Source organism: Epinephelus lanceolatus, chromosome 13, assembly GCF_041903045.1.
Source record: "Epinephelus lanceolatus isolate andai-2023 chromosome 13, ASM4190304v1, whole genome shotgun sequence".
NCBI lineage: Eukaryota > Metazoa > Chordata > Actinopteri > Perciformes > Serranidae > Epinephelus > Epinephelus lanceolatus.
In genome coordinates, this window is record NC_135746.1 from 6,344,481 (window position 1) to 6,361,263 (window position 16,783).

General features: G+C 44.8%; 1 protein-coding gene across 3 annotated transcripts in view; it reads left to right on the forward strand.

The window, feature by feature from the left end:
- phip (PHIP subunit of CUL4-Ring ligase complex) overlaps positions 1-16,543 on the forward strand; it is a 75,138-nt gene extending 58,595 nt beyond the window's left edge. For 2 of the 3 annotated variants that reach the window (XM_033647797.2, XM_078173679.1), the window contains 12 exons: positions 1,345-1,406; positions 1,494-1,649; positions 3,718-3,838; positions 3,963-4,088; positions 4,210-4,285; positions 5,726-5,785; positions 5,878-6,030; positions 6,556-6,708; positions 8,464-8,675; positions 8,771-9,012; positions 10,131-10,277; positions 10,412-16,543. In XM_033647797.2, the coding sequence (XP_033503688.2) occupies positions 1,345-1,406; positions 1,494-1,649; positions 3,718-3,838; positions 3,963-4,088; positions 4,210-4,285; positions 5,726-5,785; positions 5,878-6,030; positions 6,556-6,708; positions 8,464-8,675; positions 8,771-9,012; positions 10,131-10,277; positions 10,412-11,133 (2,230 nt within the window). In that variant the 3' untranslated portion in view covers positions 11,134-16,543. Of the gene's footprint in view, positions 1-1,344; positions 1,407-1,475; positions 1,650-3,717; positions 3,839-3,962; positions 4,089-4,209; positions 4,286-5,725; positions 5,786-5,877; positions 6,031-6,555; positions 6,709-8,463; positions 8,676-8,770; positions 9,013-10,130; positions 10,278-10,411 lie in introns of all 3 variants that reach the window. The other variant, XM_033647796.2, reaches the window with a different exon arrangement.
- Positions 16,544-16,783: the final 240 nt, after the last annotated feature.

Consider the following 16,783-nt stretch of genomic DNA (forward strand, 5'->3'; position numbering starts at 1 on the left):
ACAATAAAGTTCATTTAAAAACCATTTTCCCAAGATAAGAGCTTCTAAAAATCCAGGGTCCATCATCTCCACGGTCGTATTCACACAGTTAAAGCTGCCCGCTCCACTGATAATGTATCCATAAAGTATTTAAACCAATTATCTATATTAAACAATTTGATTTGTTTGATTTCCAATTCATCATGATGATGCGTTTAACGGACATAAAAGCTGGAGCGTTAATGGGGTGTGTGAGCTTCAACTGTATGTTTTCTATCCTTGTGTCTAAGAGGCAGACTGACGGACACTGAAGTATTTTCAAATCCAGGATAGAAGACAAACTTAATATCACCTTGTCCCAAGAACATCTCACCGGGGGGCGATGCCACAACAGATGCATGAGTGATCCTGCCTCACTGCATCATTGCCACCACAAATGTGAAAGAGAGTGATTTTTTGTAATGAGAGTCCACATTTCTGATACGACTGAACCTAAAACTGTCTTTTTACTTAGTTCTTGAACTTCCCTGTTGGCAAAATGTAAATTAATCTACCTCACTGTAATAACTTAATTCCTAAAAAGCCTCCCTCTGCACAGGAACACAAATAGACTTACCTTTATATTTGAAAAGCTTGAATAGATCATAAAATCAGTTAAATTAAGTTAAAATGATCTTGAGGTGCAACACAGTGTACACAGCTGTCAGAGAAGATGCCGGTATTGATAAAAAAGTATCAGTGAGCTTCGAGGCCAACGAACCTGGTGGATCAGACAATTTGAAACCAGCTCTGAATTTCCCGTCGCTGTCTGCTGCACAGTTGGAACCGTGGCATCTTATTGAATCCTGGAATTTAACGAGTTTTCAGATCTGACTTTTCCACACTGACAGAATGAGAGCTGTGTCATTCAATTGGTTTACATGTAATGGTAATTTGTCTACTTGGAGGATTTCCAGGTACCTGACGCCTCCTCTTACAACACTCATTAACTGCACAAACACCTCATGTCTTGAATCATTCAAGAAACTCGACAAAACGCTCGTGGATGACAGTTTGAGTTTGACATTTACGACGACGCCAACTAACGCTGCCCTTTGTTTTGTGTCGCTCGACTTTCATTGTGGCTGACATTCCAATTTGAGACATTAATAAGCTTATTGTCTGTTTGAGTGTTCGACACTGAGTGTTTACGGTCACACATCATCTGAAAAACCTTGGTAGGGAATGAAACCTACTTTACGCTGTGGGAGTCAGGCGTCAGTGAGGGATATACGTCACCTGTGTAGAATAAAAAGTGAAATGACAAACACAAGGACTTAAATGTGATGATGCTGATGATTCATATCAACACTGTCTCCCATCCAGCTGGGATAATGGAGACACAGAGAAGATGAGTCCTTGGGACATGGAGCCCATCCCTGACGACGGTAGGCCTCTTTATGACGCCCACACACACATTTTAACAAATTCAAAAGCAGTTTCAACATTTTCTGTAGCTGCTCTCTCCTCTGCAGCCACGTTCCCTGAAGAGTTGGGCATGAGTGTCCCGCTGATAGAAGAAGAGCAGAAGGAGCTGCTGTACGTCCCACTGGACGGGGAATGGGGCTGCCGCACACGCGCAGAGGAGTGTGAACGCATCATCAAAGCCATCGACCAGCTCTGCACACTCGGTACGACGTCATCAAACCCCTGTGAAAATAACAGAGCCCGTATTGCCGCGTAAGCAGGGACGAGAAGTTGAGCCACGAGGGCACATTTCTGGTAAAGCGGCGGCAGCATGACTCCACACAACATGAGTCACCGCTCTGAGCTGAGCAGCATCAGCCCAGCAGGGCCACGGCTCGTGTGTTCAAAGGAATAAGCTGCTAACACGTTGAGCCACATATTGAGGTGCTTGCTTGAATTCCTGTTAAGTGATGTAATGTCACATTAGGAATAGGCTTTGTGTTACTGCAATCCTCCCAGTGGAGGAACGCTGGTGTGAGGGCTCCCTCTAGTGACAGTTTGGGGATTAGACACAAATGAGCGAGAACACTTAATCCTTGTAGATCTCTCCCTGTTACTCCTACGCTTCACGCTGCAGCTGCTTTACAGAACAGGATTTATAGTCACTCATTTAGGTGCATTTATGCCTATGATACAGTAGACGACTTTTTATAGACTTTTAAAAGTGTGACACCCTCTCAAACCTAAAGACAATAAGAGTTTTTAGTCACACACTATAAAGTTTTGCAAACACTGGGGTTCTTGCAAGGTCACTATTTGCACGACTACAACTTGATTCCTTTTGAGATAATTTCCTGTCCTGCTCCTGGTGGAAAATATTACACCAAACTCCTTTTGAGAAATATGACATTTTAACAATTCCTTATAATAGGCGTCATATCCTCCTGAGACCCAAACTTTTATTTGGTATGCAGTTTTAATTCTCCTAGCTGTTTGGGATCACTAGGGCCTGATTAGTATAAAAAACTAAACGAGTATTTTCTAATTAACAGCGTCTTAGCTTGTTACCGTTGCTAAAATCGGTAAAGTTTGTTGGCATATCAAACTACAAACACTATTGAACATAAATAAACAGCTCTCAACCATTACATTTAATCAGGTTTTGCATCTTGTCCACTTTTGTGTTGGGGTTGGCTGCAGACTGACTCGGCTCGGATAAGTGTATTGGTTTTGCTACCATTAGTGGCACAAAACAGTGTCCACAAACGAGGACAACAGGTCTGAGTAAAGGTCAAGTAAACCCGAAATGTGATGTCCTCATATGACGACGCAGGGTCTTGGGAGGATATGTCGACAGTGTTCTTATCAATTTGGCATCAATGTAATCCATAAAGATGAACTTTAATCGCGTACAAACTTTAGATTTTGGATTTTGTCGCCTCAACTTGCTACCAGCCTTTGTTGGTTAGCCATGCTATTTTAGTGGGAGGAGACTGTGGGAATGAGAGGCCGACTACAATAAGTGCTGGTTGGTGGATCAGATACACGCCAAACTAAACACTGACTCTTGTTCCGTTTCTCCTCGTTTTCCACAAAACAAGAGAACCAAGACTTGTTCACGTTCACGCTCTCACACCTGTTTGGTCTGTATTCATATATGCAAATTATCCGCCCTTTGGTCGACTTAGAGCTGCTGCTTGTGTGTGTTGGAGACAGAGAGTGATAGAGAGGGGAAAGAGAAGGTGGAAGGTGGACTATTGCACACAATGTTTTTTTTCTACAGTTGCAAGCTGCTGCTAACCGTCTACATTTCGTTTCACCTGTTCCTTGTCCTCATTGCCAGTTTACTTGCTTGAAGTAGAAATCAATGACTGCACTGAGGACACTGGCCTGACTTGTGTCTGACACTGACTACCTCCTTACAGTTTCCTCCACCAGGTTACTGATGAAAACAAATTAAAAAAAAAGCATCTGAATACTGATTTAGACATGGATTACCATGGCAATGATTGAAGCTTCACAGCGGTGAAACATTCAGTTGATTATGTTGAAATGTCGAGATGAGAAAAAGACGGACTTAGACAGCTTGGATTGAGTTTTATGACCACCTTACACAAGTAATTGAAATTGCTGATTGAGATTGCTGTTTAAACACTTGACAAATGCAGATCATTACATTTGGAAGGAGACACATATATAACCAAGATATCAGCCTAGTGTGTTACCGAATGCTTGTCTGTTGCAGTGAATGTGTTCCAGTAAATGATCCTCTCCTCTCTCGACCATCCCCAGATGTGGCAGCGCCGTTTGCCTTTCCAGTGGACCTACAAGCCTACCCCACATACTGCACAGTGGTGGCCTACGTCACTGACCTCAGCACCATCCGGCAGAGGCTGGTGAACCGCTTCTACAGGTACCTCACATCAGGTTGTGTTTGAGTACACGAAGAAACAGTAGTGAGTGTGTGTGTGTGTGTGTGTGTGTGTGTGATAGAGAGAATTAAATACAGGCTCACCACGTTTGTTTTTCCTCTGCAGACGCCTGTCCTCTCTGATGTGGGAGGTTCGTTATATCGAACACAACGCCCAAACATTCAATGAGCCCGGATCATTCATTGTCACTACGGCCAAGTTTGTCTCTGACCTCATGCTGCAATTCATCAAGTGAGTTCAGTCTGATGATTCTAAAGCCTGCGATTATTTTCCATGTTTCCACTTGAAGCGTCCCACGACATGTGCACCATCAGAGTATAGTAATTTCTTCTTCCTCCTTTTTCTTCCTCAGGGACCAAAATCTGACAGACCTCATGCCCCTCTATAAAACTATGAAGAAGGCTACCTTCTCTGACTCTGAAGATGAGGTGCGTTTGCATATATAAATCTTTACACTGAAATATGTCCTGAAAGTGTTCATTTTTATTAAAGTAATTAATAGCTGAACTAAACTGCATGATTTCTCACAAAGGCAAAATATTGCTAATGTAATTTTTTATCAAAGAAAATAACTTATAGTGAGTAAAATAATCTAATTTGTACTTTCAGTTGATCTTGTTTGGCAGCTCAAGGACTCCATTACACATAGAGGTTAAGTTGTGTTTCACCTGAAAAGCAGGTTACAGGTGAAATAATGAAATATTCAGAGCACAACATACCCCATAAATATGGTACCTTACTCGGGAGCAGTGTTGTACATCCTGTGTCACACAGAGTGTTGTGTGCCTGATGCGCGTTCTTGTCAGATTGCGTCGGGTGGTGTCGTCACTTTCTGGATAAGATAGCAAATTTGTAACCCAAAAACTTGTTTATTAACCCTTGTCTTAACCTCTCATGTCTAACTGTACCTTCAAACAATGTTCCAAAAATGCCAGTAATGGGGTCCGGGTTAATAACTTTTCCACACATATGAGAGAATGTTTTAAAAATGGAGGTCCAGAATAATGCCAGTGCTGGGCATGACCAAAACATGTGGAAAAGTGTGGCAGGTGCCTGATGGCATCTCACACATGTTGGGTCTACATTTGGATACAGTTTGGCGAGTCTATTTCTACATAAGTATAGACGGTGAAAGATTTTAAACTGTATTAGGCCATGGCGAATACAAACGGAGGACGAATGAATCGTCGTAATTGCAGAGTGCCAGGACTCATCAGATATCTCACCTCCGAATTCCTCCTCCCAGGAACCCTTTAGGCGGTCGAGAGGAGGTTTCCCCATGTCTTGAATAATGTCATACAGTCTAGAAATCTGTCCTCTTAGATATGGGTTAATATCAAGGCATTTTCCAATACCATCCAAAGGTGGGGGGGATGGAAAAGAGGAGAAGTTCCGGCGAGTGAAATCTCGGATCTGGAGATACCTGAAGCGATGCGGCTGATGGATATTGTATATTAACACTAAATGCTCAAAGGAGGCAAACACATTATTATGAAAGAGATCACCTACACATTTCAAATTCGTCCGAAACCATATACGAAACGCTGAGTCTACAAGTGAAGGAGGAAACAACGGATTTGAAATAATAGGCATGTGTGCAATGGCATCTTTGTGTTGAAAGTGAAGTCTAAACTGTGTCCATATCCTCAGTAAGCCTTTTACAGTCGGGTTATTTGTGAAATAATGTTTGCTCAGAGGAAGAGGAAGAGGAGCACGCACTAGTGCCACTGGAGACATCGGTTGACATGAGAGGTCTTCCATTAGGGACCACATAGGGCAGCGGCGTCTATATTCTGATATAGTATACTGGTATAGTATCTGGTGTCACGCCCAGTCCAATTAAGCTTCCCTTTTTTCTACCTGTATAGGACGATGAGGAGGAGGATGAAGATACTAACACTCCTGGAACGTCCACAAGAAACCATAAGGTAACTAAACTCTCCACTGTCCTGTGATCCAGCATCAAAGGAAGAGGCGGCTGTTTTTTGTCAGCTACTACACTTTTATTTTTTTTTCGCAGGGTCGTCGACCCACACAGCGGCAACTGCGAACCCGCCCCCCTTCCTATGACCCTCATGCGTGGAGAGGACGCTGTAAGGAGCTGCTAGATCTCATCTTTCAGTGTGAAGACTCGGAGCCTTTCAGAGAACCTGTGGACCTGCACGAGTACCCGGTGCGTGTGCAGCAACTCTGTGTTTCTTTATTCAGTATTGTGTGTGTGTGTGTGTGAGCTCATCTAGATGTTATCTGAGTTGAGCTCATTGAGAATTTCCTTTAGGCTCACATTAATTAGCATTTTCACTAACCTTTGTTGGTCCTTGAATCTTGCTGAACCGTCAGTCTGAGGCACAAGTGGCTACAATTCAGTTACACAAGGAGCGGTATTTGAGGCGAAGGCGTTGTTTGGTGTGAAGGACAGACCTCTCTATTCAGCATTTGAAATGAAGACTGAATCTAAGTTGTGAGGGAGGAAAAATGTGAACAGCCTCAAGGTTTCACTGGGCTACAGTTTCCTTGTTAACAGAGGAAGGCTGGAATTCTTTTGCTGCTGGTTTCGTTTTCTTTCCCCCCAGTCCACTCAAAACCAAACCTAAACCAAATCCCCCAAAATCTCTTCCTCTGTCCTCCTCTCCTTCACTCCTTATTCTGTCCTCATCTTTTGAAACCTGTAATTGAAACATCCCTCTGCCTCTCTCAGGACTACCTGCAAATAGTTGACTCACCGATGGACTTTGGCACCGTCCTCAACACCCTCAAAGAAGGAAAGTACCAATCTCCCATCGAGCTCTGCAAAGATGTCCGGCTCATTTTCAGCAATTCCAAAGCTTACACGCCCAGTAAGAAGTCTCGGGTGAGACACACACGCATAAACACACACACACACACACACACACACACAGTAGTTCCCTTGAAGCACAGGCAGACACAAGTGGCCTTCTTGCTACTGACGTATTTGAAGCTTCTCTCCAAATCCACCTTGAAAACTAAACACACAGTATGAATGAGGAATCATAGAGACCATGTTAGCTGAAACAATAGCAGAGCTTTTCTATTGGCTGCATCAAACCACGCTGCTCTGATTTGCCTTTCCATTGCCACTTCAAATGTGCTGAGTTGTGCCGAGCTGCGCTTGAGATCGGCCATCTCCAGAGTCGGGCCGAAAGCGCACCCGACTGCGTCCACGCAGGGTAACAGTGATGTCTCTCCGATTGTAGCCAACCTCTAATGAACCCCCCCTCTCCACCTAAAACAAACGTGTCTTGTAAGACTCAACTCACATCTGTCTGTGCAGGAGACAGAGAGAAAGGCATTTTTAAAAATCGGTACTTTTGTAGGTTCTAACTGAATCTCTGATGGTTTGGAGTTAGTTTTTCTCCTGCGTCCTGGTTTTATAGGAGGCGTGTTAAGCTGCTGATGAAAACCCAACGTTTCCTTATTTTGCTGCTTCACAATAAAAGCTTTCACATAACAAAACAACAGGGGACTTTTATTGTGAAGAACTTAAAGGAGATGAAATGTGTTTCTTGATTATTGGTAGTGGTTAGTCTACTAATACTGCAGGAGAGAGGAGTCAAAGCAGAAACAGCCACTGTGGGACGTCAGATAAAGAGCTGCAGATAACACCCCTCATTTCTACAATCAACCAGAAGTCCATTCATTCCTTTGAGAACATCAGTGGTCTCTGATTTGTTTTTCCCTTTTCCTGGTTTGTAATTTGCCTTGAGTACAATGTTTAACTAAGCAGCACACTTCAGACAGACCGTAGAAAAAGTTAGCATAAAAACAAATTGGCTAACAGACTTTATTTATCAGCTCTATCTAGGTGTAAAGTTCAATGGCATGTTCAGCTAGCTAACACTGGTAGCATGCTAGCTGTGTAACACATCTGGCAACACAACTGACAGGCCAACCTCCTCACTTATTTGTCGCCATGCATTATTGGTCCTGTTTTTCTCTCTGTACTGCTCCAGCACATATTCCACAGGAATGGAAGGCACTAACGTTTCTGCCATTTCTGCGGTGACGGTTTATCCATCTTTAAACCGATGCGTTTCTTTGCATTTAACACAAGGTGTGTACTCTGGATACTACGTGGAAATACAAACACAAAACAAAATTTCGTGGAAATGAGGCGTCAAGTGGGCAGCCCTGTTGTAATGAAGATGCAAATCCCTCTCCTGCACTGGACTAACGCACCAGTGGAGTGGAGTCAAGCCAAGCCGACACATGCGTTAATATTTTACCAACGTAAAATTCAAACAAAATAGAATACCTTTTCGGCTGCATGCTGCAAAAAACAGAACAGTATTCAGAGGTTTACCTAAAACTGTTGACATTCAATTAAAGTTCGTTGACATGAGGAGCATAAAACTTTTTACCAGAGCATGAAATTGTCTGTTGTTTATGCTTGCTTGCCATTCATGTGAGAGCAGCCCAACGAGACTTGAGCTCAGACTTCAAAATAATACTCCTATTATGCACACTAAATGAAATAATACAGTCCATGTAAACAACGGAAACAGTTACACGAACACACACACGGTCATTTATCCTCCACTGTCTTACTGTGACAGCAGAATCAGTGTTTCCTGTGTCGTGTCTCCAGATCTACAGCATGAGTCTGAGGCTCTCTGCACTGTTTGAGGAGCACGTCAGCTCCATCCTGGCCGACTACAAGGCCATCCACGGCCTGACGGATAAACTGACCCGACAGGGCACGGACAGACAGACACGACACGCTACAGACAGGCAGACACGGCACGCCATGAAGAGGAGGAGGAGGAGGAGCGAATCTCCAACAAGCAGCACTGCATCCAGGTAGAAGACAGGATGTTTAATAAGGGGTTCTGGGTCTCTTACTGTGAGTTAGGTGTGATCTTTAATTATATTCTTTCTTCACTTCCTGCCTCCAGTCCAGAGAGGAAGAGACGTGTGTCGTTGAGGGTGACAGGAAAAAAGGAGCCATCACCACCTCCTGCACGACCCTCCTCTCTGAGACAGAGCACCCCCCTCAAACAGCCCCCTCAGCTGGTCAACGGGAAGGCAGAGACGCCGGCTGCAGGGCGGACACGAAGTGGGGCACGCCATTCTACACACTCGCCACCCTCCTCATCCTCCTCACATAACGCTGTGAGCAACACACAGAGCACAGCAGGTGAGATCATACACACACACTCAGAGCAATAATTAAGCTGTTAATAGTTTAAAGGAGTAGTTTGACATTTTGGGAAATTGATTGATGCCGCTTTTATGTCTGTTCATCAAATATGAAGCTTCTGCTAGCAGCTGGTTAGCTTAGTTGCCTGGCAACCTCAAGGTGACAGGAAGACTCCAGGAAGTTACTGCGCCCAGCCAGGAAATAATTATTTGCCTGTAAGACCACAGTGTGTCGTTTTTACATATGAATTACATAAGATGTGTTAATTAGTGAGCGTTAGAGGAGCTGGTAGACAGACTTGATCTGATGCCAAAGCCGAGGAGCAAGACCCGAAAAAGCTGGACCACCCTTTGTCTTTAACCTGGACTCTGGAACAGTTAAAAGACCCTGAGGGGCCTGTTTGGACGGCACGGTGTGAGAAGCTCAGTTATATAATCTGGTGCCAGGACTGGACTGTTTTTTACTTGTTGCTCCAGGGTCAAATTACTGTCCAGAACAACACCCTGATTTTTTACACCTGATTCTATGTTCTGAGTGAGGGGGCCAATGATGGGAACTATCAGTTTGCAATATCACAACAAGTGATGGACTAAGCAGGACTAGTGAGCTGTGAGATGAAGAGCTGCAGGCAACAGGTTGCACACCTCCAACTTTTTAACGATGTAACCAGCTCCTATTTTCTCAGTAATGTATGTTTCCTGTTAGCACTGGGTTTAAACCTGAAATATTGCCAAATAGGTGCGTCTTGTCGTGAACGCTCCTTATAACAGAAATGTAACTCCTGCTGTTCTGTGCTGCGACTCTGCTGCTGCTTTGAGACACTTTCAGTGTAACATTGTAGTGTTCGCTGTCCAACTAAGGACTGAAAGATAAAAGTAAAACAGCAGTGGGGGCAGTAGTGATGTAATCTGTGTCTGTACGAACACTGTGTAACACTGACTAATATGACAAGCCTAACGCTAACATAACCTGCTGCTGGCTTCGTATTCACTGCACAGACAGGAGACTTTAGACTGTCTCATTTAACTCTTGATAAGAAAGCAACGTTCATTATCAAAAACTGACCATGTGTAATATGTTTCTTCCTTTGTCGAATATCTCTTTGTCACTGTCAGAGTCTACCCGCTCACTGAGGGCTCATAACTCTGTGTCAGCTCCACCGCCACCAGCTCCTGAAAAGGTGACGCCTTCTCCAGCTGCGGAAAGTAGCAGTGGAGGAAGCACCCGGAGGAAACTCAGGACTCCTGTACGACACACACCTGGTAAGAGATGGTGTCACAAAGAAGTGACTGAGTGGTGCACAGGTTTATGATTACAGTCACATTTAACGTCACCTGACTGCTGTTGATTTATATTTTCTTTCTTTTCTTCTTTAAATCAATCCCCGCCCCCTCAGGCTCTCCTGCCAGCCCATCATCTCAGAGCACAGCCCACCTGAACGGCCACAGCAGTCATGTGACCCTGGGAGTGGGGAGGAGGGGGCGGAAATCCAAAGTAGAGCCGCCAGTCAGCCCTCCAGAAGTCACGACTCCAGGGAGCCCCTCCAGACCACGAGGCCGCCCTCCTGGCAAGAAGAGAGGCAGGAAGAGCAAGCAGGAGCTGGAAGAGATGAGACGGAACAGCACCCGCAGGAGCTCCACCCCCGATGACGAGCTTGACCAATCAACAGGGGACGAAGGCGGGACATCTTCGGCGCAGGAGACATCTGTGCTGTCGGACTCAGGCGCGGCGTCTACGCCGAGACGGCGCGGCCGGCCTCGAGCAGTAAGAACTGACGAAGCCACTCCTCCTCCTGCTGAGTCACCTGAGCCCTCGCCACTGAGAAGGAGCAGCAGGAGAGCCAACGAGGAGGTCACGCCTCCTAGCCAGGCTGCTCCTCAGCAGAGGAGCAGATCCAATCGAAATGAATCTCCAAAGGAGGAGGCAGGAGAGGAGGCAGGAGGGTCGATGCGCACGCGCAACCAGGGGCGACGGTCCGCCTGGTACATGGAGGAGGACTCTGAGGAGGAGCAGAGGCAGCTGCTGTTTGAGGACTCGTCAATCACCTTTGGCACCTCCTCAAAGGGACGCGTCCGCAAGCTGACAGAAAAGGCCAAAGCCAACCTGATAGGCTGGTAACGGAGGTCAGACACACAGGATGTGAGGAGGAGGCTGACAGAAGAGGAAATCCGCCTGAGATTTCTTCACATCGGAGGAAGTTGAGGAAGACATGCTTGGTGTCGTACACATCTGTGCGTGTATGTCCGGGAGCTGCTCGTCCAGCTGCTGCTGTTCAAAGCTGTGGCGATGGAGAAACACAACAGCTGTCTGCTGTTGTCCGCTCCTCCTTCCTCTCGGCCCAGTAAGCACATCACTACGCCAGATAACGCATGTTCATACGACTCCTCCAACATTATTGGTCCATGTTGGATCCCACGGGAGCTCACTGACTCACTCCTGTCCAGCGAACCACTCTTCACCTCCGTCTGCCCTCAGACACTGTCAGGGTGACAGAGCGGGCGAAACAGTAGTCGAACAGTTTTAGTACTTGAAAAACAAAGTCAGGAGGAGAGCTGGATGTATCGTATCTCACTCCTGATATTTTTGAGGACTTTTCAAGTGTCTCTGGCGGGTACGTCAAAGACGCCCACTGAGCTGAAATTGTTAGGTCCGTGACAGATTACAGACCGCTGGCCTGACAACGCCCCCTCCTTCATTGCTCCTGCTCTTTTTTTATACACCCCCCCCTTCTCTGCTTTTTCTAAGATTTGTACGTGATGATCGGCTCTGTTTTGGAAGTCTTACATCGGCTGACCTGAGCGTGTCCGTCTGCGCTAACATACCAAATGGCGTACCTCTGTTGGTACTGTAGATTTGTAGGTTTTGTTTACCGTTGACGTGCGAGGGTGTGAGTTCTCTCTTTTTTTTTTTCTCGCATGTTTATTAGAAACAAAAAGCATCTCTTTGTTTTTCTAGAAGCTGTTTTTACTGTGAGGAGGAGCGAACGGATGCATGGGTGAAAGGGGTCATTTATATGTCTCGATAGATGTTTCAATGCGTCCTCAACATTAGCAATACCTTGTGCCTTTATGTCTTCGGTGTGTGTGCGTGTGTGTGCGAGTGCATGTGTGTTTAAGGCCTCTGCCCTGCAAAGTACATGTGCCTGTGTGTGACTGTGCGAGTTTGCGTGAACTGAAGGAGCGCGTGTTGTTTTTATAACACAGAGTTGAGTGCGTCGTTCACTTTCAGCGTACAAACAGTGGCATACAGTTCGATCGTTGTGAAAAACCTCTCAAAGAAATGTATTTATGGCAGTTTGAAAAAAGAAAAAAGACTTTACTGTTGTTGTAAAACCATTATTCATGTCAATATATTATCCTATAACCAACCTATCGTCAGTTTATACCTAAGGTACAGCAGCCAGTGGAGCTTTGGGTGACTAGCTTTGAGATGCACTTACCACAGACCGGTTATCAATGCAGTCGTAGGGAGTAACCCTGTGTATTTTAAAAATTTAACATATAAAAAGGAACTTTTTAAGTGTTGATATGTTTCTATGGTGACCAACCCCCCCCCCCCCCCACACACACACACACAGGATTTCTGTCTCGCATGTTCTAGCACTTTCACAAAACAGGATCGAGCCAGATCAAACCTGATCGGACGGAAAGCAGAGAGAGACTGACAAGTCTTATATTCATCTTTCTGATTGTGTGCCTTCGCTACTCTGGCATATTGAATCCTCCTTTTCTGCTTTTGGGGCCTTTTCTTTATTTCTTTTTTTATTTTGGACTTCCTGGTTCTGCTCAAGGAGACTTTGTGTAGTGTCCTCGGTTCAGAGAACTGGATTTCGGAGACTGGACCGGACCTGACAGGCTCTTATAGTGAAAGAGAGAAAAGACCGACTGAAGACAAACACGTCGCTCTCTCTCTGTACACACAGCTAATGGACTGAGTTTATAATGATGAAGCCTCCAGTTTTGATACGTGTGTTTTTACCCCGGCGTTGGGCGCAACTGATGCCAAAATCAGCCACTTGTGTTGCAGGTTCGACCGGGGAGAACTGGACGGTAGCATCTGTACACACCTGGTTCGTCTCGTAGGTCTTTGTCGTCACATATTAATGAACATATATCTCATCTGTTATCATGTTTTTGTTATGCATTTGTCAATGCCAAATTCTGTCTTTGGGCACTGAAGTTTTTAGAACATGGCTTTTGAATGTGTTTTATTTCCTGTCTCCACAGTCGAGTGCGTCGAGCTCTGTCACATTTAACGTGTCAACTGTTTTCTGTCTGTGTCCCCCCCCGCCATACAGGACGATGTTTCCGTGACTAGATCTGTGGAGTTAGATCAGTGTTTTATACTCTGTCACACTTATTTGAGGATACAATTAACAACTGTTTTTTTCACTCAGTCACAAAAGATTTGTTTATATTGTGTATATGAAGAGTTTTATTACAGATTGAGACAGCCTAAAACACTGACACCTTCCTCCGCATATGACTGCTGGAATGGGAATAACAATTTTGGGGGTTTGTGTTAAAGGGTGACTTTGGTATTTTTCAACCTGGACCCCATTTGCACACATTTTTGTGTCTGAGTGACTAATGGGAACAACAGGTTTTAAAATTGGTCCAGTATTGAGCGAGAGGGCTGCAAAATGGGCTGCACTGTAAATACTTGGGGCATGTTCACACTGTCAGTTTACGTCCACTGAAAGTGCTGGCTTTTGCCACTGATAGGCTCTGATTGTTAATAGAAGTGTCCAACAACATTATGGAAAGGATCCCTACAGAGATAGACCTTTTTGTTAAAGAGTGACATCCTTTTTTGTTCAACCACAACCAGCCCTGAAATCGCCAACGCCAAACCTACCAGACTCCATTTAAATAAACAGTAATTTTAGCGTGTATAGATCCAGCATATTTTCACATGTAACTGGATACTTAAGGGTTAATTTAACCAAATCAGAGTTGGTGATGGTTGGAACAGTGGAGAGACAAACCAAGATGGCTTGTGTGGGTTTTGTTTTCTTTCTGTCAACTTTGAATTAAGTGAGTTTAACACTGATAAAATTACTGTTTTTTTACTGTTGAGTCTGGTGCATTTGGCGATAGCGATTTCATTGCTGTCTGGTTAAACAAAAGGATCGTAAGTCCCTTTTACACTGTCTGTTCAAGGTAGGAATGTCACACTGTGAGTCGGCCTCGTCGTTCTTTATAAAAGATACGATCACGGGAATTGAATGGAGTTGTCTCGCCTTTAAGCTGGCAGCAGAGGGAGTAACAGCATGAAATAGACATCTGTGTACAAGGGACAGCCGGCAGGACGAGACAAGCGTGATGTTTTGACGGCCTGTTATGTGTGCGACCCATGGCCGGGAGATTTACAAAGAAGTTAGCAGTTAGCAGCTAACTCAAAGAAAAAGAACAGCAGCCAAAGAAGCATTGAGGTCCAGGAGCTCCTTACCCTCAGAGCAGAAGACGAGATCAGCAGGCATGTAACAGATGCAGTGAGTGATTGTTATTGCCATGTTAATGCCATTATTACTGTTTATGAAGCGCTGCCGACGCATATATGTCACATTTGAGGCTGATGCTGTTGTGTCACATGTCACACCCGTCACACCTCTTCTGCTTCTGCGATGACAGCATGCTGTCTAAAATCACACACTGGAGCGTTGTGTTGTTTCCATCCATCCATCCATCCATCCATTTTCATCCACTTATCCGGGGCAGCAGGCCAAGCAAAATACTCTAGACGTCCTTCTCCCCAGCAACGCTTTCCAGCTCCACCTGGGGGACATCAAGGCTTTCTCAGGCCTAATGAGATATGTAATCCTTCCAGTGTGTTCTGGGTCTGCCCCGGGGCCTCCTACCAGTTGGACATGCTTGGAACACCTCTAACAGGAGGCACCCAGGAGGATACTGATCAGATGCCCCGAACCACCTCAACTGACTCCTTTCAACGCAAAAGAGCAGCAACTCTACTCCAAACTTCCTCAGGATGTCCGAGCTCCTCACCCTAAGGCTGAACCCAGACACCCCATGGAGGAAACTCATTTCGGCCGCTTGTATTCATGATCTTGTTCTTTCGGTCACTACCCAGAGCTCATGACCATAGGTGAGGGTTGGGGCGTAGTTGGACCAGTAAATTGAAAGCTTTGCTGTGGTTTGGTTCTGTGTCAGAATGCTAAGGCAGTGTCGTGCGATCTCTGTGTAAAATGGGCTTAACTCTTCAGCAAAAAGGGTCCGTCTCTGTAGGGATACTTTCCATAACGTTGTCAGACACTCAGAATAATTATTTGAGCCTGTCAGTGGCAAAAAGAAAGCACTTAAAGTGGACATAAGTTGTTACATTGCAGCCTTTTTCGCTGCTGCCACCTGCAGCCCTCTTAATACTGGACCAGTTTCAGAAAATGTTGTCGCCATTTGTACCATGAGAAAATGGAGTCTAGGTTTAAAAATGCAGAAGTCACCCTTTAAAAATCGGATGCTAATGATCTTTGCCCACAGAGCTATGTATTTGTGGGCAAATATCATTCCTTCGTGGGCACATAAAGGTTTTGGATTGTTTTCTATCTCAATCACAAATAATCATATTTACATATATGCACAGATTATCATGAGTCGAGTTAGGAAACATTATTTCAGACCCAGGCTTCTCGAACCTTGTGAGCTCAAACACGATGTTTACAAAAACACAGTACTTGAGAATCCAAAATGTCTGCCGCATTTTACGCGGATGTACAGATTTCATGAATGATCGGTGGCTCACCTGCTCCAACCTGCTTTTAGCCACTGTATACCCAGATAATAAGGGGACGGCCGGGGGTGTTTGCCCTCTGGTTTCCCGTTGGAGTACAGTCAGAGTGGGAGTGCAGTCAGGTCGATATCAAACTATTCTGCTCACGCGCTTCTTCATCACATCACCCACACTACCTGTATTTATCACATCTGTCGGAGTAAAAGAGCTGATTTAGAGTTGCGGGTCAGGTTACCTTAACCACGTTAGTGCAACCTGTAATCATTTCAAAGGGGCCTTAAAAGAAAGTCACTGGTTTATAAACAAGGTTTAGGTTCTGACTTCAGTTTATCTTTAACAACACGTTCTGACTCAGCAGCTCAGATCAGCCCTCTTACTTCACCCCGCACTGCATTTTGGAGCTCATGTACACACACATTTACCACAGGCCTGTGCTAATGTGTGGCAGAGTTTTGTGTTGTTTGTGTCCTCTGGCTGAGCCTCAAAGCATTTGGTCAGAGGTTAAAGGTCACGGGGTGTGTGTGTGTGTGTGACGTGGCTGCATGTGAGCCACCAGGAAGCATTTTTAAGTTTTAAGGGGACGGGACGGGAGGGGAAGGGGACAGGGGTCGTCTGTTTCACGTGAACTGATGGAAGAGGATGTCTTTGTTAGTTTGGATACTTTTTATATATAAAGGAATTAATGCAAAAAAGAAGCATAAAGCTAGAATGTATGTGTAGGGGAGTATTGCTGTCCTGTTAGTTCATACCAATATTTTAAGTAAATAAACAGTTGTGTTTCCATATCCACTTTTCCTTCCTGTCGTTGACTGTGTCATTTAAAGGTCCAGTGTCGAGGACTTAGGGGGAAATGTTGGCAGAAATAGAATATAATACATATGTTTTCTTTAGTTTATAATCACCTGGAAATAATAATCTTTGTGTTTTTGTCACCTTAGAATGAGCTGTTTATATCTACATAGGGAGCAGGTCCTCATCTATTGAGATCACCATGTTGCACAGCCATGTTTCTACAGTAGCC